Below are 20,002 nucleotides of genomic sequence, written 5' to 3'. Positions count from 1 at the left end.
CTCAATGGAATAGACTCTTGAGTACAGTGGAACCAAAATCAGCCCGACTTCTAGAGGTCATGTCCAGCTTGTAATGAAAAATGAAGATATGAGGAGAGGCCCATGTGGCCGCTGCACAAATGGAATCCATTGGCAATCTTGCCTGAAAGGCTACTGAAGAAGCTAATGCTCTGGTTGAATGAGCTCTGGGCTTAATAGGGAGCTCTTTATGCCTCAACTGGTAAATCAACATGATAACAGAGGTCAACCACTTGGACAAGGTTACTTTGGAAACTGGCAGGCCTTGCTTCCCTTCCGCGTAAGACAGGAAGAGCTGTTCCGATTTCCTCGTCTGCTTGGTTCTATCCATGTAGAAGCATAATTGATGGTGAACGTCCAGACAATGTAACTTCTGTTCAGACCTATTGGTATAAAGTGGGAAGAAGACAGGAAGATCGATGGTCTGATTCAGATTTTTTTCAGAGAGTACTTTGGGTAAAAAGGACGGATTAGTCCTAAGTGACACTCTATCTTTGTGAAAAACAAGGTAAGGAGGGCGAACACAAAGGGCTTGAAGTTCCGATACCCTTCTCGCTGAAGTGATGGCCACTAAGAACAGAGTTTTCCAAGAGAGCAACTTTAACGAACCGGAAGCCGCAGGCTCAAAAGGAGGGAGAATTAAAGACGACAGCACCAAATTTAGGTCCCATGGTGGGGGAGGATCTTTTACCGGGGGCCTAAGTAAGAGGGTTCCTTTTAGAAAGGCTTTACAAAGTTTGTGTGACATAATGCTGGTCTCTGACAATCCAACATGAAAATTTGCAATAGCTGCCAGCTGAACTCTGATGGTGGCTGAAGAAGAACCCATTTGGAAAAGTTCTGCCAAAAACTCTAAAACTGTATGGACAGGAGCTGTAAAAGTGACCCTTGTTTCTCCCCCACCCAAACAGAGAAACGCTTCCCTTTGCTAGCATAAGTCTTTCTGGTAGTAGACTTGTGAGAAGCAAGGATGATATTGCGAACTGGTTGAGAGATAAGGGGAAGCCTGGCTAGGGTTGGAAGTGGAGTAACCAAGCTGTGAGGTTGAGAGATCGAAGGGACTGATGCAGCCCACCCGACTGATGTGTCAGAAGATCTGGCGCTGGGTCCAGATGCCAGGGCTGATCTAGTAGATGACGTTGCAGGAACGGGAACCAAATTTGTCGAGGCCAGTAAGGGGCAACAAGGATCATTCTGGATCTCAAAGCAGTTGCTTTCTGGATTAACTGAGTAATTAAGGGAAAGGGGGGAAAAGCATACAGGAGACCCCGGGGCCAATCATGGACTAGAGCGTCTCTGGAGGGAAGACCTGGGAGAGGGAAGAGGGTAAAGAAGTCTTGGCACTTGCTGTTTTGAGGGGTTGCAAAAAGATTGCAGCAAGGCTGACCCCACATTTCGAAAATTTTTTCCGCTACTAGCTGGTTGAGAGACCACTCGTGGGGCATGAGAATGGCTCTGCTCAGCCTGTCCGCTATGACGTTGGACTTCCCGGGGATATGCGTTGCTACCAGAAACCGTTGAGAAGAGATCACCCACTGCCAAAGTATGAATGCTTCCCGACATAGGGGGTAGGACCTGGTTCCGCCCTGCTTGTTGATGTACCACACTACAGACATATTGTCTGTCTGAATTGCAATAGTCCCGGTGGGTAGAGAGTCTTGAAGGGCCTGCAACACTAAACGTACCACTCTCATTTCCAAGACATTTATGTGCAGGTGGCCTTCGAAAGGTTGCCATGTGCCCTGGACTGTCCTGCCCTGAAAATGCCCCCCCCACCCGATCAGGGAGGCATCCGTTGACACAGCAGCAACAGGAGGAGGAAGGACAAAAGGTCTGCCCTGAAGAACCTAAAGGGAGACCATCCACCACGAAAGGTGCCTTTTGCATGACTGAGTAATTAGAATGCTGTGTGACATTGGAAGCTGTTGAAAGGACCACTGGGAAAACAGCATCCATTGTAGGATCCGTATGTGAAAGTGAGCTAGGGGGAGTAATGTGATGGCTGCTGCCATGAGACCTAGGGTTTTTAGTACGAATCTGGCCTGCACTCTGCTCTCTTGTAGTAGGATTTGAACATGATCGCGAATGTCTGAAATCCTTTGTACAGGCAGTTTTGCTGACAGTTCCACAGTGTTTAAAATGGTGCCTATGAAGGTAATAGATTGACAAGATGACAAGGCAGACTTTTCGGAGTTTATAGAGATACCTAGCTCGTTGCAAATTTGGATGATATAATCTCTGGAATGGAGTAGCTGACGCTTGGTGGTGGCAGTAAGGAGCCAGTCATCTAAGTATGGAAACACCTGGAATCCTTATCATCTCAGGTGAGCCGCAACCACTGCCATGCATTTGGTAAACACCCTGGGGGCTGTGGTGAGGCCAAAGGGCAGGGCTCTGAATTGGTAGTGACTGGCTCCCAGCTGGAAGCGGAGAAACCTCCTGGACCACCTGTTCATTTTGATATGATAGTATGTATCCTGAACGTCTATAGAGCACATCCAATTGTCCTGACCCAGAAAGGGTAGAATGGACTGAAGTGTGACCATCCGGAATTTCGTTCTTTGAACAGACTTGTTCAGCCTGCTGAGATCCAAAATGGGTCTCCAGTCCCCTGTCTTTTTTGGAACCAAAAAGAACTTGGAGTAGACCTGACTAAATACAAGAATAAGATTAATACAACCTGGAGCCGGCAAAAAGATGCAACCTCATAGCTGAAGCGGCAAACGAGATCTGGGTATATGACGCCTAGCATTATGGGACATAAGGATAGCCACGAACCGATAAAAATAGCTCTTGAGCTTTAGTAATAGGCCGAGTCGGAGCCGAGGTTCGGCTCCGAACCCATCCAGCAAGAATGAAGGCGAGATTGACAACTTAACATTAATCTATTTCAGTTATATTCATGCCGCTTTTTGTAAGTCCATGAATTTTTGTCCCAAAGTTTTAACTTAGCACATCTTATAACTTCTAACATTTTTCTTCTATCATTTCCTTTCTTTTTCTGTTTGTCTCTCAAATCACAATTAAAGTCTGCTGTTATTATAATATTCATATTTATCACTATAGTCTAAAATCTGATGAAATAAGCTTTCCCTTTCTTACAGTTAGTATAAGCATTCAAAAAGTTATAATTCTATATACTTGTTTTTTCCATTTTAAATATGCAGTGGTTAATCTTCCCATTTTTGCTAAAGTTTCATCTAATATCTTTACTGTATTTCTTATAGAATATGCCTATTCCCGAACATCTCTCATTTCCCAAATTCCAATGTATCTTTCCTGCCTACAGTTTCTCTGTTTGTAATCTTTCTTAATTTGTTAAAAATATTGTGTCTTGTAATATAACAACATCTGCATCACATGTACAGTATTACACCACTCCGAAACTCCTTACCTTCTTGCTATATCCTTAATACTATTCGCATTTAGAGAACTCATTCTAAAATTGTCATTTCTCCTGTTCTTAGATTGTTCGTTTCATAAGTTTATGTCTAATTACTAGACTAGCTTTTTTAATGGGCCATAATAAGCCTAGCCAATTTCCCTTCCAAAGGGGAGACTCAAATACTGTACTTTGCTCTAGGAGTCAAACACCTTAACCATTATACCAAGCGCTAATCATTAGCTGTAGATATTCTTTTTCATCCATTTCCTTTCTTTTTTCTTTTGTACTTATCCCTTTACATTTTATTTTTCTGTCTTTTACCAATATTGTTTTCTTTTATTTCCTCCTAAGTTATGTTTTCTTCATCACTTATTTCATATCTTTCTTCTATGTTCTCTTTCTTTTTTCACATCTAAGTTTTCTTCAGTTGTGCTATTTCTAAATTTTCCTCTCCTTGTTTATTTTCTTCTCTTTCTTTTTCCTTATTGTTATTGTCATTTTTGCAATCCATCCATAAATATCTAATTTTGTTACATTTATAACATTTCAGTTCACATTTTTTGCATCATGTCCCATTTCCCCATAAATATAATATTGTCTTTTATCACAAATACTTATCAAATGTTTGTCTTTTCCACAAAAAAAAAAAAAACATTTTGGGTTGTCTCCATTATTTTATGAAACGCCTATTCACCTCCACATTTATCATGCTTGGTATATGTACATTTTTGCTTTTTCTATGTTTAGCACAATATTATAATTCCATCCACCAGTCTAAAAAACCCCTTTGTTATGCAGTTTTGCAATGTCCAGTACTTATTTATATAAAGTTTTCAAATCTCCATTCAAAGTCTCTCTTTACACCTCTGTTCAAAATTGTACATGAATTTTCGTTTTTGTTTCCCTGTTAAATACTTTTATGACATAAACATCCCATTGGTTATAGTCTTTTTTTCATATTCTTCAAGAAAATAAAACGGTCTAAAATATAGGGTCGCAAAATCTCTTTGTTAATAAGAATAAATGGTCTTATCCCATGTACTTTTACACCCAAATGAGCTATTAAATTGTCCCACACTTTAAACCTGTCCATTTCTTTGTCTTCTTTACTTTAAATCCTTACTGTGTACTTTTGTTTCCCATTTTCTTCTGCCTTCTTTTCTGATACTTCCATGTTGTCTTCTTTTACTTTCTCTGCATATGTTTTCTTTTCCATCTCACGACTATTCTTCAGGATTACCTCTGCATCCTCCTTTTGTAGTTTCTCCATAATGTCCCTCCAGAAAATGTCTCCTTCATTTTCTGGCTCACTCTGCTCACCATTTCATTAAGTAAATTATCCTGCAACACTCCCTACTGGAGGGCTATTAATTATACATCCATTATTTGCTGACTCATCTCGATCAAATGGATTTCTTTGAAACATCTCCGCAGAATCTTTTACACATTTTCCAGTCTTGATATTTCCTTTCTGACTCCATTATCTCCTCCTCTTTCCATCTGGCCACCTCTGCACCTGAAATGGACACAGGAAGTGGTCCTGCCAAATGCATCCCCCTCATAGCAATGATGAATAGGAGAAGTTCTCGATGCCCTGGCAATTTATCCTAATAGTATAAATACCACCTCATTTCTCTTGTGAAAAGAGGCCAATAGTCTACCTAGTCCACAAAGAATAAATGTATATATGTATATATATATATATATATATATATATATATATATATATATATATATGGGTCTACCTGACATTGCCGACACTCCAGAATACCGAAAACCATATGTCCGACACCATATGATCGACATTCGGAATGCTGGCAATGCGGAACTGGCATCTCACTACAGTGCGGAATGGAAAGATTTCAATTCCTGCACTGTAGTGCGATCTCGGAGTTGGTATATTAAAATTACGGGCGGATGTGGGGGCGGAATCCCCCACGGGGGTGCAGGGGACAGAGCCCCCTGCTAGCAGTTGAAAGGGAATTTTCTGTTACTTTTTTATGGTTTTATTCTGATGTCGAGATTTTGGCTGTTAGTGATATGGTGTCAGCCATATGGTTGTCAGTGTTGTGAGCTTTTGATCTTGTCAGGTAGATCCAGATATATATATATATATATATATATATATATGTGTGTGTGTGTGTGTGTGTCTGTGTGTGCGCATGTGTGTGTGTGTCATGCTGACAAACTTTGTTCCTATTTAAGAAGTGACATAACACATTTAGGGCACAGTCTCCCATGCAAATTGCACTACTATAAATGTCTTCATCAGTTTCTCTTTCCTTACTTAGCAATACTTTGAGATTTTGCATTTGACATTTGAGATAGAAGACTATGAGATACACAACATTTTTAATCATTTTTGTTTTTTATTTTGTTTAGATAAGAACAGCTTCCAACAGACCATCAGATTCTGCACGTTGGAGAAAGCACCTTCCAATTCCATGTATTATCAAGTAAGTTTTGTTTCATACATTTAAATATTAAAAAGAGCAGGATAGCATTTTACATGCTGGTGGTCTCGGACTGCATACGATTGTGTGGACCACTCTTTTCTGTGTTCTTATCAGTCGTCCCTTTCATCTTCATTTCAGTAGCAACTGCTTGAATTAACTAACTGGTTACGTATGTAAAAGGGTTTTTCAAGTCAGACTGAAAATAGGCTTTGCTCTATGATGCACTTGTCTGGAGTTCCTGAACAGTCTGTCTTTGGTTTGTTTGTGTTTTCCCTGTTTACCAACTCCCTCCCCCTAGACTTCACAACATGAACATGACACTACTCTAACAACCTTCTCCTGTTGAGTGCATCAGACAACCTAACCACACTTCAACGGTCACTTCAGGACTGCTTTAACAAGTAAGCACCCACAGGTACCTGGCAGCACTGCTTTTCCCAAGCTTTGCATTTAGCTACCACATTAAACTGATAACCAATAAAGTCCTTTAGTAGCTTATACTGTCTTAAAGAAATACCCACCTATCTTCTCTTGAAAGTAGATGCTCCATAGCAACTTCTTCTTCTTTTGGCTTTTAGGGGTCGCCACAGCAGATCACCTGTCCGCTCAACAGCAGATCACATGTCCGCTCATGATTGGCAGTGGAGTTTTACAGTGTCGAGTTGCCAGCCCGGTGTCCAACCTTCTACAGAAGGCACACACACACACACACATGCACTCACACCTAGGGCCAATTTAGAGTGTCCAATCTACCTGCAGCATGTCTTTGGGATGTGGGAGGAAACTGGAGCACCCAGAGGAAACCCACGCAACCACAGGGAGGACATGCAGACTCCGCACAGAAGATACCCCGGCTAAGGATCAAACCTGAGAACCTCTAGCTGTGAGGCGACAATGCTAATCACTGCACCACCGTGGCTGCCCAGATGCTCCTATAGCAACAACAAAAAAATCCTAATAACCAGACTTGATCGCTACCTTACATAAGTAGCACTAAACAATTAAAAAATTACTCTCCTTCAGTTAACTTTAAATAAATTTTGTCATTTCATTAACTTAGCTTACAAGAGAAAGTGCCATTGCACCTTCCTCCTCAGCACAAATGCACTTCTTAAGAATCTTATCTCTTTGAAGCAGTACCTTACCTAGCTCAGCTGTGGTTGTTACGTTCATTGTCTTGCAGTATCTAAAATGCAGAGAATGTAAAAATGTGAGCTGTACAGAGTATCAAATTGTGTTCAGTGCAAATGCAGAGAATGTAAAAATGTGAGCTGTACAGAGTATCAAATTGTGTTCAGTGCAAATGCAGAGAATGTAAAAATGTGAGCTGTACAGAGTATTAAATTGTGTTCAGTGCAAATGCAGTAAAGCTGTTAAAAAGTTAGTGTGGCTTCTCAAACATGCACACAGTTCCACACAGTTCCAGTCCCTAAAGGGAAGTCTTGCTAGAAATGTGACTCTAGGCCAAAGGGTGCATTATCTTATTTGGACTACTTTCTCCCCAGAGTTATGTAACTGTGGAAACAAAAAACTTTACATTCGAAATTAAAGCCAAACAGACAATAAAGACACTGGGGTTCTTTTAAGCGAAGAGAGACTGTTAGTTCAGAAGTGCTTCTGACATGTTACAGTGGAGTGCAGCTCTCAGACAGAATCTCAAGCTTGTAATTAATTGCCTGTGAGTATGCAACTGTTGTTTGGACTTGTATGTCAGGGAAAGACAGAATTCAGTAAAAATCTGTACCAGCTAGTAGTCATAAGACCAGATAAGCTGACACTGCTCTTCTGTGTGCCATTTGTCTGTTATTCTGAATTTCTTTAAACACGTATAGAGCTGCTTATATGTTTAACTTTACAAAGTACATTACTTTTATTTACTTCAGGAAAGAATTTTATTAATTACATAGGTTGCCTGATAGTTCTCTACTACTTTTTGATAGCTCTAAACATTCCCAGATGTAGTTGTCTCTAACTGCCCTATATACGCAAATAAGGTCTCCTCGTAAATATCTATATGAGACACTGTACAATTTCAGATATTTTAGTGTTTCATAATAACTTAAATTTTCAGATCCATGGATGCCATTGGTATATTTTTGCTGTACTCTTTCCAGTTTACTCATGCTTGTTTTATTATAAGATTTCCATATTGTTATTCCATACTCAAATTTGGGTCTAATGGAACTAACAATGACTTAAACATTTCAGATTTCCTAGGCTTTATAAATCTTTTTATACAACCTATAGTTCTATAACTATCATTAACCAATAGTTTGTTATGAGTAGAAAAAAATGGATCTACCCATACATCCATATCCTTAGTGAATCTATAGTTTCAATCACTGTGTGCTGTATTAAATAGTCACCTTTCAATTTAAGACTCCCAAATCTGCCAAATCTCATATGGTTAGTTTTTGATGTATTTATCAGCATGTTATTCTCATGTGCTCTAATGGTCATTTTAGTCAAGTTATTTTGCAGACATGCCTTATCTGTAACACATGAAATCAACTTACCCAATTTCATGTCATCTACATACAAATTGTAGAACACCTCAGATGAAAAAGATGTATCTGATAGATGATATCTAAACAGGTATGGACCTAGGGCAGAGCCCTGTGGGATACCATGACTGTAACCTCTAATTTCACCTATCCAGTAGCTGTATGATACTTGCATTGTCCTATTTGTAAGCCAGATATCTAATTATCTCATCAATACCTAGTTGTTGTAATTTATCCATCATTGCTTTCTGTATGACCCTGTGAAATACTGAAGTTAAATCTATATAAAGGTCATGGTTTAAATCAGTTTGTGGACCAGTCCACGTACCCAGTTATCAAAATGTAATAAATAAATAAACAGTCAAACTTGGGTCACCTACGTTTTATTTAGGGCTTCATGCCAATACTCCATGGTGATAGCTGCTTGTGTGGATGTTTGATGATACTACTGTATCCTGCTAGGTATCCAGTAAGGTGTATCCTGACCAGTCTGGATATACAATCTATACTTGTATTATCAATAAAGCCATCTCCTGTTCATAATACTGACCAAATGAGAATGCCTCTGTCCACTTGTGAACACGTCCCTCAGAATTACTACATAAACAAACAAAACCTAAATGACAGCTAAATGTAGGTGAACTAAATCAGTTCTCTTGACAGCACTCTCAAATTGTGTGGAACTATAATCATTTAAGTAACTGATGAAACAGCATTACAATATCTAATTATGTTCTCAGATATTATCAAGGTTTGTTGTACTGTATTAAAGTCATTCTGAAGAAACATGGACAAATACGAAGAGAAGTCATTTCATTTCTGTACATCCATTGACTTAGTGGTTAAGATTTCTGGCTCATATTCCCTTCTACCTATGAAGTCTTCACTCCAGACTTATTTCATTTACTTCCTTTTATAGTCACCATGTACACAAACCCACTTTATGAAGTCTTTACATCTGCAGGTAGTTTCTTCTTTTATTTTTGAATGGCAGAAAATAATATACCACATCATTACTAAAAATCATTGTTAGATTTGTTTCTGTATGAAATGTTTAGCATCTACTTCTCAGAAGTCCAAGCCAAACTAGAGGGACTCTGGCTGACCAAGTTCACAGACTGTAAGCTGGGAGCCATTATTAACTCCCCAAGTGATGTAGACATCCTACAGAAAGGCCTCACTGAGACCATTGACTGGTGTTGAAACCATGGCCTTAAGCTTAATGCTAAAAAATGCATCATCCCCTTTGAGAAAAACTCAGTTCCTACTAATAACCACATTGATGGGAGCCCACTGAACACTGAAGGCTTTATAAGAGATCTGGGGACACAGGTTAACAGCAACTTCTCCTTCAACCACCACATTGCCACTGTGGTCAGAAAATCCTTCTATGTGGCACATCTCACTACCAAGGGTTTTGCATCCAGGTAGAAAGAGGTCATCATCTCTCTCTACTCTTCTCTCGTTAGGCCACTCATCGAGTATAATGTCCCATTTGGCATGTACCTCACTAGACACATGCAACAGCTGGAAAGGCCACAAAAGTACCTCACAAAGAGGATCCTGGGCCTTAAACAGATGACCTACATGGACAGACTCAAAAAACTCCAGCTATTCTCTGTCTCATATCGTCTGCTAAGAGGTGATCTCTGTTTGACTTACAAAGCCATGTCTGACCCAGCTTTGTTAGAAATGCTACATCTAAAGAAATCCAAATCCCCCACACCACATGCTCCAGAGACCTCAACCTCATTACCACAATCAACAGAACATGCTGGAGGGACGGTTACCTATTAAAACATCGAATGGTCATAACATCTAAACTCAAAACATCAAGACCAAAACATCTAAACCTCAAAACATCTAAGTCATAACATCGAATCTCAAAACATTGAAAACTACAAAGCAACTATAAATAACATCCCACACACTGTTTACTATGTTTACACCCCCTGCACTCCCCATGTGGGGGGATACGCCCCCCACACCCCCGTAAATTATATATACCAACTCTGAGATTGCACTACAGTGGGGTTAGAAAATTAACCTTTTCCCCCACTGTAGTGCGATCTTGGAGTTGGTATATTTAATTTACAGGGGGTGTGGGGGGTGGAGCCCCCCACTTGGGGTGTGCAGGGGGGGCTTGCCCCCCTGCAGTAACATAGCAAACAGTGTGTGGGATGTTATTTATAGTTGCTTTGTAGTTTTCAATGGTTTGAGATTCGATGTTATGACTTTTAGATGTTTTGAGGATTAGATGTTATGCAAGGGAGCCCGCAGGATTTTTTGCAGGGGGGTGCAAACCCAAGCCCCGCCCATGCAGCCCCACCCCTCTGCTGGCCCCGCCCACACAGCCCCAAGTGCACCCCACCCCTCTGCCAACGCAGCCATTCCAGTGTCCTATTACTTGGCTATTTCTCTCTATTTGTCGTAGACACTGTTCAAATCTCTCAGTCTGCATACTGTTTTATGCTTTACTTCTACAATGATTACATATATTTGTATTTCATTTACAACTTTTATTTCAAATTTTATAGCACAAGCACTGATAGACATTTACTAAACACAATAGTCTTACAATGAAAAGAGACTTAGCATTAAAACTTCTCTACCTTTGAAACCCACATTCTCTGAAACAACATTGAAACACACATTCAAAGAAAATGCATCTGGCCAGTGGCAAGTTAAGTTTACCTTTGGGCTATTTTCAAATCATAAGCCCTTGCATTTTTTGGACCATGCAAAAAGTTCTTTGATTCACGTTTCTGACTATATTAATTATAAAATATATTTGAATTATATCCCTTGTATAATAGCACCACTACTCTAAATTTAGTTTTGAACATTTTTCTAGTAAGCAATGAAACAAAACAGACTAAATGGCAAACTGCCCAGTTCAGAACACTTCAACCATAAAAGCCACTCAAACTTCTGTCATTACAATCCACCAATATCAGTCTATAGGCACAATCTCTGCAGAAGTAAAAGTAATCTGAATAATTCCACATTAAAGATATCTGAAACAACTGAAGAGGTTGTTGCTAGAAAACAACTTTACATTTCAGTGTTTCATCTACAAATTCAAAGCCTATTGCTCTTGAAGCATAAATTGCCTATGGTGCCTTGCACAGTCTTTTCTAGTTATTAACTTTAAATATTAAAGAAATATGAATATTAATTTAACAGGAAGAATGAAACCCCCCTAAGCACAGAAAAAGTTCCATCTACAAAATGCTTTCAAAATTGTTCAAATGAGGTTACATCCCATCAAAATACACTTTTAATATGTATTCTCTTACATATTGTTGTATGTTACAAAGAAAATGTATGAAAATAACTCTCAAAGTAAGGGGAGGGAAAGCAGACAACCAAGTGATATGCCGAGCCAAGTAAGTCCAGTACTGAATTCATTATCATCAAATATTAAAATGCATTGCAGCACTCATCAGAATTCCAGAATATACAGCACTATCTTTTTCATTCTTTTTCTCTGTAGAACAGTGAATGCAATTTGTCCACTGTTTTTAAATGCACCTTGATTATCCCCTGTGAAAATGCCTTAGGCTTAATGATATCCAGCCAGTCAACAAAATGAAATAAAGAAATGCTTAGGTAAAAAAAACTGTCATGCTGCCTTACTGCTCACAGAAACGGATGGTTTTATAGGGTGTGATTTGATACACTATACTATGGAAGCCATTATAAAAATGTTCAGACTGTTATATAACTAAGTTTCCTTTCCCATACACAGCTCCCCCAGCCATTCCAGTATCCCATTACTTGGTCATTTCTTCCCATTTACCATAAACACTGTAATGTGCATAGTGTCTTTATGCTTTACTTCTACAAAGATTATTTGGATTTCATTTAAAACTTTTAATTTAAATTTTATAGCACAAACACTGCTAGACATCTACTAAACAATACAATACAATACAGTCTCATAATGAAAACAGACTTGGCATTAAAAATCATCTGCCCTTGAAACTCTCATTCATTGAAACAGCTATGCAACCCACATTCAAAGAAAATACATCTGACCAGTGGTGGATAAAGTTTACCTTTGTGTTTCAAATTATAGGCTCATTGCACACATACTGTATATGTAGAACCATGCAAACACATGTTATTTGATTCGCCTTCTTGACTGTATTAAATTATAGTCCTTGTATAATACAACACATTTGAGAGCGTGTTTTAAATTTATTGTTTTGAACACTTTTCCAGCTGAGAAGCCTTAAAGGATATACAAAGAAATGATGTAGCTTGAAAGGTAAATTATGTATCACTTCCCTCTGTCCCATCCTGTACCTAATTAGGGCAAATAAAAGTTAATAAAACCCCTTTCTACAGGCAGCAAGAGGAAAATAACCTATCACATTGCACTTTGAAAAATGAACATTACTCCTGTCACTTCACTGCTCTTCACTTAACTTCAAAACAAGTTAGAAACTCAGGACTGGTATCAATTAGATTTTTACATACAATTACTTTACACATAACTGTTAAATATGGTAGTGTTGAATTGCTGGCTAAAATGAAATCCATAAGAGAGCATATATTTTACTCACAACAGAGAATAAGTGTGTAACATCCAAGTGTTAAATTAAGTGCTTACTTTCAAAATCTCCCAACTATAGCCAAGTAGTAGATCATAGATGAATCAAAGTTATATACACAAGGGTAAAGTTACTTAAGATAATCAAATATTAATTGTATTAATTAGAAACCACTCATCACCAACACCACAAAAAGAGAAATAGAATTATCTAAGTATACAATAAGTATGGATCACCTGGAATGTCATAGGTGATCCTTGGCAAAGCTTACAAATAAAACGAATAAAAGTGTCACCATTAATTAAACACACTAAGCAAATCTATCATCTTGCCAACCCCTCCCTCAATAGAATACATGTCGTATGTAATGCAGCAAAACATTTTCCCTGCTTGTATTAGTTATTTAAACACAGTATATGACTAGGTCTGACTTGTTAGCTTCCCACTAATCGTGGGAAGTATCACTGCCATTAGCTTTGACCACTATCATCCATTCTGATTGCTGGACCACAGAAAAGTGGTCCTTTAAAGGTTGCAGGTTATTTTTAATTAAGAAGCCTCCCTACCCTCTCATTTGAGTATTTCACCACTACACTCCCTTAATTCACTATCAACAATCTCATTAGTGACATTTAGATACCCAGCCCAGCCCTTAGTATCAAGTGCCTGAACTAAAAGAATGAAACTTATTTTTCCCTAATGTACTAAAAGAAAGTGGCACATAACATACTACCATTACAAACCTACATTTCTGCTATTTTTCCCATAAATGTTTTGGCATCAGTAAACAATTGATATGTTTTAATTCTTTACACTGAGTTTTTTAATTAGGCATATACATATTTTCTTTTGTCAGAATTCCTGTGCTTTTTTATAATGCTTACAAAGAAAATATGGGCATGCCCAATTAAAACTCAGTGTAAAGAATTAACATATCAAGTGTTTACTGACGCCAAAACATTTATGTGAAAAATAGCAGAAATGTAGGTTTGTAATGGTAGTATGCTATTTAAGACTGTGGCTTGAAGAAGTCATACTTCTTTCTGCTTTTCCCTGTTAGGGGTCGCCAGTCGCCACAGTTGATCACCTGTCCACTCATGATTGGGAGTGTAGTTTTACATCCACAAGCCGCACACACAACACATGTGACATCTTCAACACACACCTCCTAAGCCGCTACCTATTTCTCTCACAGACACACACCTCCTAATCATTTAAACACACACACGCACGCACACACGCACACTTACCTCTCGCTTGTACTTTCATCCGTAATCCAGACATCTTCGGAGCGGAAGATTAAAATGTAAACCGTCAATCGCTTGTACCTTCATCCATTGTCGAGACATCATTTGGAATTCAAATTGCGCGGGAGCGTCAGTCGCACAAAAGCAGAAGCTTCTGTGCGACTGACTGGACGCAAAGGGCGTTCTTAAAGTAGAACACCCTTCAAAAAATATAATGTATTTTTTTTTTTTTTTTTTTACTTAAAAGTAAATGAATCTCCCGCTCAGCCAATTCCAGGGGGGTGCAAATGCACCCCCTTGCACCTGCCTGCGGGCGCCCTTGATGTTATGGTCTTGATGTTTTGAGTTTAGATGTTATGAGGAGTAGATGTTTTGATAGGTAACCAGAGGGACAGGTTCATAACCCAGAGACTGCCCATGCTCTGGAATAGACTTGACATCCATGTCAAGCAGAGCACCTCACTGGCCCTCTTCAAGAGAAATATTGATGAGTGGATGGGAAATAGAAAGTTCACCCCAGGAATCACTCCAGTGGCTCTACTTGATAGAGGCACTGGGCACTAACGTCAGGTGGCACAATGCCAGGGTAATCCTATGGGCTAGGTTTGTAAAGGATCCAGGACCATTTGCCTAGTACACACCTATGAACAGCATCTTACAGCTGTCAAAGCTGTACTACTCTTAGGATCTCTAATCTCACCTATAGCAACCAAGTCACTAATCTATAAATACTGTGTATAAGCCTAAACCTAGAAGCCAAAGTAAATAATGTACTTTAGGAACCACACTAAAATGTCTGCCAAAATTAGAACAATGACCAAACCAAGAAAAATAAGGACCAGTGAATAACAGCTCTACTTTCCAAAATAAATGTATAAATGTATTGTAAAACACTTATTCCTTCCTCTAGCGCCTCGGCTGTAGCCTTTACAGAGTAAAAAACAGTCACTAAAAAAACTGCACTTTATATACATCATTTAAACACATTACAATCAATTAATCACATGTCAATTAATAAAACACATACTATCTCCTCTTAAAGGTAAAACACAGTTATATAAAACTTTGCCAATTGCATTCCTTGTTTAACCCATATGGTAACAGAGTGTTATATTTCATAATCAAAACTGATTCCTTAACATTTCTTTTAATAATTACACATTTCCATATTGTAATCAAATTTGTTCTAACACTGTTACTTTCATACTATTTATTTCCCCATTATGCTTTTTGTTGAAATGTTCCGCTATAGGACTGACAAACTTATTGTTTCTAATATCTCTCACATGCTCCTTTATTCTTTCAGCCAGTGACCTTTTAGTTTCCCCTATATAATACTTATTGCAGGGACAAGTTATAACATAAATTACTCCCTCACTTAAACATGAGTATGTACCCAAAGTATCAATTTTTTTTATACCAATCTTATCTACTTTGTTTACTATATGTTGACAGATGGAACACTTTCCACACGGAAAGGTCCCTATCATCTCCATATTTCTCAGCAACTTTTCCTTCGGCCTTTTAAATTTCCCATGCACTAAAAATTCTTTCAAACTTCTACCCCTCTTGTAAGAAATTTTTAATTCTACTTGTGACAGAGGGCAATTCTCTATTTATTTATTTTATTTTATTTTATTTTACATTTGTTGACCAGGCTAGTCTAGCTGGATATTTCGTCAGGGGTCAAGAAATAAAGGTTAGTCAGGATTAGTACAGGGGCACATCCATTTTGTTTTAAGGTAGAGCTCGAGTTTCTTTTTAAAGAGAGATTTTGAGAGAATACTAGAAAGTTCAGAGGGGAGTCTGTTCCAGTCTTTTCCAACAGTGTTAGAGAACAGGGAATCACCAGCCTTGTTGTTTGCTTTGTCAATATTTACATGAAGTTTGTGTTCAGATCTTAGGGACTGTAGGTTATGATAGGGGTAAATAAGAGTAGATGGTATAGGTGTTTTGTCAGGTTGATGAAGAATTTGATGGGCAATGCCTAGTTGATTAATTTTTAATTGCTGCTGAAGTTCTAGCCAGCCTAGTTGTTTTAGATTAATACAGTGGTGGGTTCTAAAAGGGTTGCCTGTGGCAAATTTGGCTATGTTGTGGTAGGAGTTTTCTAATTTCAAAATATTCTTTTTGATAAGTTAGTAAATATGGGAGAGGCATAGAGAAGTGGTGTGATAAGGTGCGAGTGGGCTATAGTTTTTCTAGATTCTGGAGTGAGGAAAGGTTTGATTCTGTAAAGAGAGCCTATTTTTTTGTTAATCGTTTTCACTGTGTTGTTTATATGGGTGTCAAAGTTAAGGTTATTGTCAATGGTAATGCCTGGTAGTTTGGTTGTAGGATCTTGTGATTATAGGTGTGCCATTTTTGGATGTTATAGTAAAGTCTATGTGGGGAGATTTACTGGAAGGTGTGAAGAGGAGCAGTTTAGTTTTTTGGGGGTTAAGTAGTAGACAGCGTTGAGAGAACCATTCTTCTACAGAATTAAATATATGTTGTGTGAGGGAGTTAAACTTAAACCAGTTAATAGGTTGGGATTCCAGAGACAAAGATTGAAGAATTTGTAATAGTATCTGGTGGTTGACCATGTCAAAAGCCTTGGATAGGTCTAGAAAAAGTGCAGAGGAAAGGGTGTTATGGTTAAGATTTTTGTTGATTTTGTCTGTAAAGGAGACGAGGGCAGTGGTGGCACTATGGGAAGGTCTGAAACCATGTTGGGTATTAGAGAGTAAGTTATTTTTGAGAAGATGGTCAAGCAGTTGCTTGTGTATACATCTTTCCATAATCTTTGATAAGGGGGAGAGTAAGGCTATAGGGCGGTAGTTGGAGATATCAGTAGAATATCCACCCTTATGAAGAGGTAGAATATGAGAGACTTTCCAAAGTTTAGGGACATATCCCTAAGTGATGGTTCTGTTGATAAGAATGGAAATTGGGTAGGCTATAGATTTGGCCGCTAATTGCAATTATTCTGAGGGTAATAGGTCTGCAGAGGATGTACATGGTTTGTGTTTTTTGATAAGGGAAAGAATGTAAGTTGTTGGGAGACACAAGAGTGGATTGTCAGGGGTGACAATCAGTGAGGAATGAAGAAATGCAGGTAAGTCAGAAGGTAAGAGATTATGGAGCACTGTAGAGAGGCTGTTAGGAGTAGGTGTATGTGGGGAATAGAGTGTAAATAAAGATATAAGGGGAAAATATAGTGAAATAGATAGTCAAAGGAAAAGCTGGAATGCAGTTAGAGAAGTAGGATAAGCAAGGGAGAATAGAGAAATATTTGCAGCTGAAATAGAGGGGCTACCTAGTGGTCATTCCTTTTACTCCAGTTAGGAGGGTCTCCTAAGGGGATGTCTGGCCAGGGATGGGGGAGGTAACTAATACTTAGGTATAAAGATGGTATGGGCTGAGTTCCAGTATATTCAGAGAGAAAATAAAAACTTGGAGCGGGGTGGGGGTGGGGGGGGGTTGGCTGCTGGCTAACCTAACAGAGAGGCTTGCCTACCTAGCAATATCTATGTCAAGTTCTACTTCATACAGTTGCTTCTAAGCTATAACAACACATACTTTCACTGTCTTTTATCAGTCGGTAGACAATTTCTTAGCGTTAGGTTAACTTTCTTAGGCGTCCAACTAGGTGTATTCAGGTGAACTAGTACAGGGAGATATAGGAACAGAAGGTTTCACTGTCTTTTGTCAGGGTGTTCTCCCAGGAGTCGGTAGACAATTTCTTAGAGTTAGGTTAACTTTCTTAGGCATCCAACTGGGTGTATTCAAGTGAACTAGTACAGGGAGATATAGGAACAGAAGGTTTCACTGTCTTTTATCAGGGTGTTCTCCCAGGGAGTCCGTAGACAATTTCTTAGAGTTAGGTTAACTTTCTTAGGCGTCCAACTGGGTGTATTCAACTGGGTGTATTCAGGTGAACTAGTACAGGGAGATACAGGAACAGAAGGTTTCACTGTCTTTATCAGGGTGTTCTCCCAGGAGTCGGTAGACAATTTCTTAGAGTTAGGTTAACTTTCTTAGGCGTCCAACTGGGTGTATTCAGGTGAACTAGTATAGGGAGATACAGGAACAGAAGGTGTAGGACAAACCCCAGAGCAGGGCACACAGCAGCCAGGTAGGGGTGAGAGAAGAAAGATGGCTACTCCTCTAATAATCTGCTTCCAATAATCCTTTATTAATCTATTCATTTTTTCTGAAAATATAGTGTATTTGGTAACAAAAAACATTATTTCTTTATTTACTTCACTCACTTCTTCTATTATTTTTACTACCTAGTTTAATACTTTTTACTTTATTTAATTTTCCATCATATACCTTATGGAAACTTTCACGTACATCTTCAGACTTATAATAACGTACTTGTTTGCTCAGACATACCTCACTCTCTTCTCCCTTGTTGAATAAGTTGATACCTTTAGACGTGACTGTAACATGTGCAGTGCAAATTTGTTTATTTGGGTTGGTGAGGTGTGATAGTAGTGGGTGTTCGTATGAGGTTATGATGTGTGCTAATATTAAAGGGGGAATAAGTGAGAGCATGAGTGAGGTATGTCTGAGTACTTGGGTATGGAGTTTGTACATTTTAAAGGTGGGTAATTAAGTTTTGGTAAACAGTACAAATGTAGTGGGAGTGGTATAGTAAGGCTAAGGTAATGGTGTATGAGAGAGGGTGTGTTTGAAAAATAGAGGTTTGGAGGGAAAGAGAAGATTGGTTAATTGTGGTCAGGATTGTAATTGGAGGAAAAGGGGAGGGGGTGTGGTTTGTTAGGTATAAATGTGGATGCACTGGGGGTGGGTGGGAATTGGGGGTAGGGTAGGGAGTGGAGTGAGCGGCGAGGGATGAACTGAGTGGATTGTCAGGGGTGACAATCAGTGAGGAATGAAGAAATGCAGGTAAGTCAGAAGGTAAGAGATTATGGAGCACTGTAGAGAGGCTGTTAGGAGTAGGTGTATGTGGGGAATAGAGTGTAAATAAAGATATAAGGGGAAAATATAGTGAAATAGATAGTCAAAGGAAAAGCTGGAATGCAGTTAGAGAAGTAGGATAAGCAAGGGAGAATAGAGAAATATTTGCAGCTGAAATAGAGGGGCTACCTAGTGGTCATTCCTTTTACTCCAGTTAGGAGGGTCTCCTAAGGGGATGTCTGGCCAGGGATGGGGGAGGTAACTAATACTTAGGTATAAAGATGGTATGGGCTGAGTTCCAGTATATTCAGAGAGAAAATAAAAACTTGGCGGGGGGGGGGGGTTGGCTGCTGGCTAACCTAACAGAGAGGCTTGCCTACCTAGCAATATCTATGTCAAGTTCTACTTCATACAGTTGCTTCTAAGCTATAACAACACATACTTTCACTGTCTTTTATCAGTCGGTAGACAATTTCTTAGCGTTAGGTTAACTTTCTTAGGCGTCCAACTAGGTGTATTCAGGTGAACTAGTACAGGGAGATATAGGAACAGAAGGTTTCACTGTCTTTTGTCAGGGTGTTCTCCCAGGGAGTCGGTAGACAATTTCTTAGAGTTAGGTTAACTTTCTTAGGCATCCAACTGGGTGTATTCAAGTGAACTAGTACAGGGAGATATAGGAACAGAAGGTTTCACTGTCTTTTATCAGGGTGTTCTCCCAGGGAGTCCGTAGACAATTTCTTAGAGTTAGGTTAACTTTCTTAGGCGTCCAACTGGGTGTATTCAACTGGGTGTATTCAGGTGAACTAGTACAGGGAGATACAGGAACAGAAGGTTTCACTGTCTTTTATCAGGGTGTTCTCCCAGGGAGTCGGTAGACAATTTCTTAGAGTTAGGTTAACTTTCTTAGGCGTCCAACTGGGTGTAT

General features: G+C 39.0%; 1 protein-coding gene across 2 annotated transcripts in view; it reads left to right on the top strand.

Moving 5' to 3' along the window:
• Positions 1-20,002, top strand: part of DCDC2B (doublecortin domain containing 2B) — a 722,606-nt gene that overhangs the window by 353,434 nt on the left and 349,170 nt on the right. For both annotated transcript variants that reach the window (XM_044082560.1, XM_044082551.1), the window contains exon 3: positions 5,786-5,859. In XM_044082560.1, the coding sequence (XP_043938495.1) occupies positions 5,786-5,859 (74 nt within the window). The remainder of the gene's footprint in view (positions 1-5,785; positions 5,860-20,002) is intronic.

This window comes from Protopterus annectens, chromosome 1.part1, assembly GCF_019279795.1.
Source record: "Protopterus annectens isolate FY-2018-M chromosome 1.part1, PAN1.0, whole genome shotgun sequence".
In the NCBI taxonomy this organism is placed as follows: Eukaryota; Metazoa; Chordata; order Ceratodontiformes; family Protopteridae; genus Protopterus; species Protopterus annectens.
Note: the sequence above shows the minus strand (reverse complement) of the source record. Positions and strands in the feature narration are given on the sequence as shown.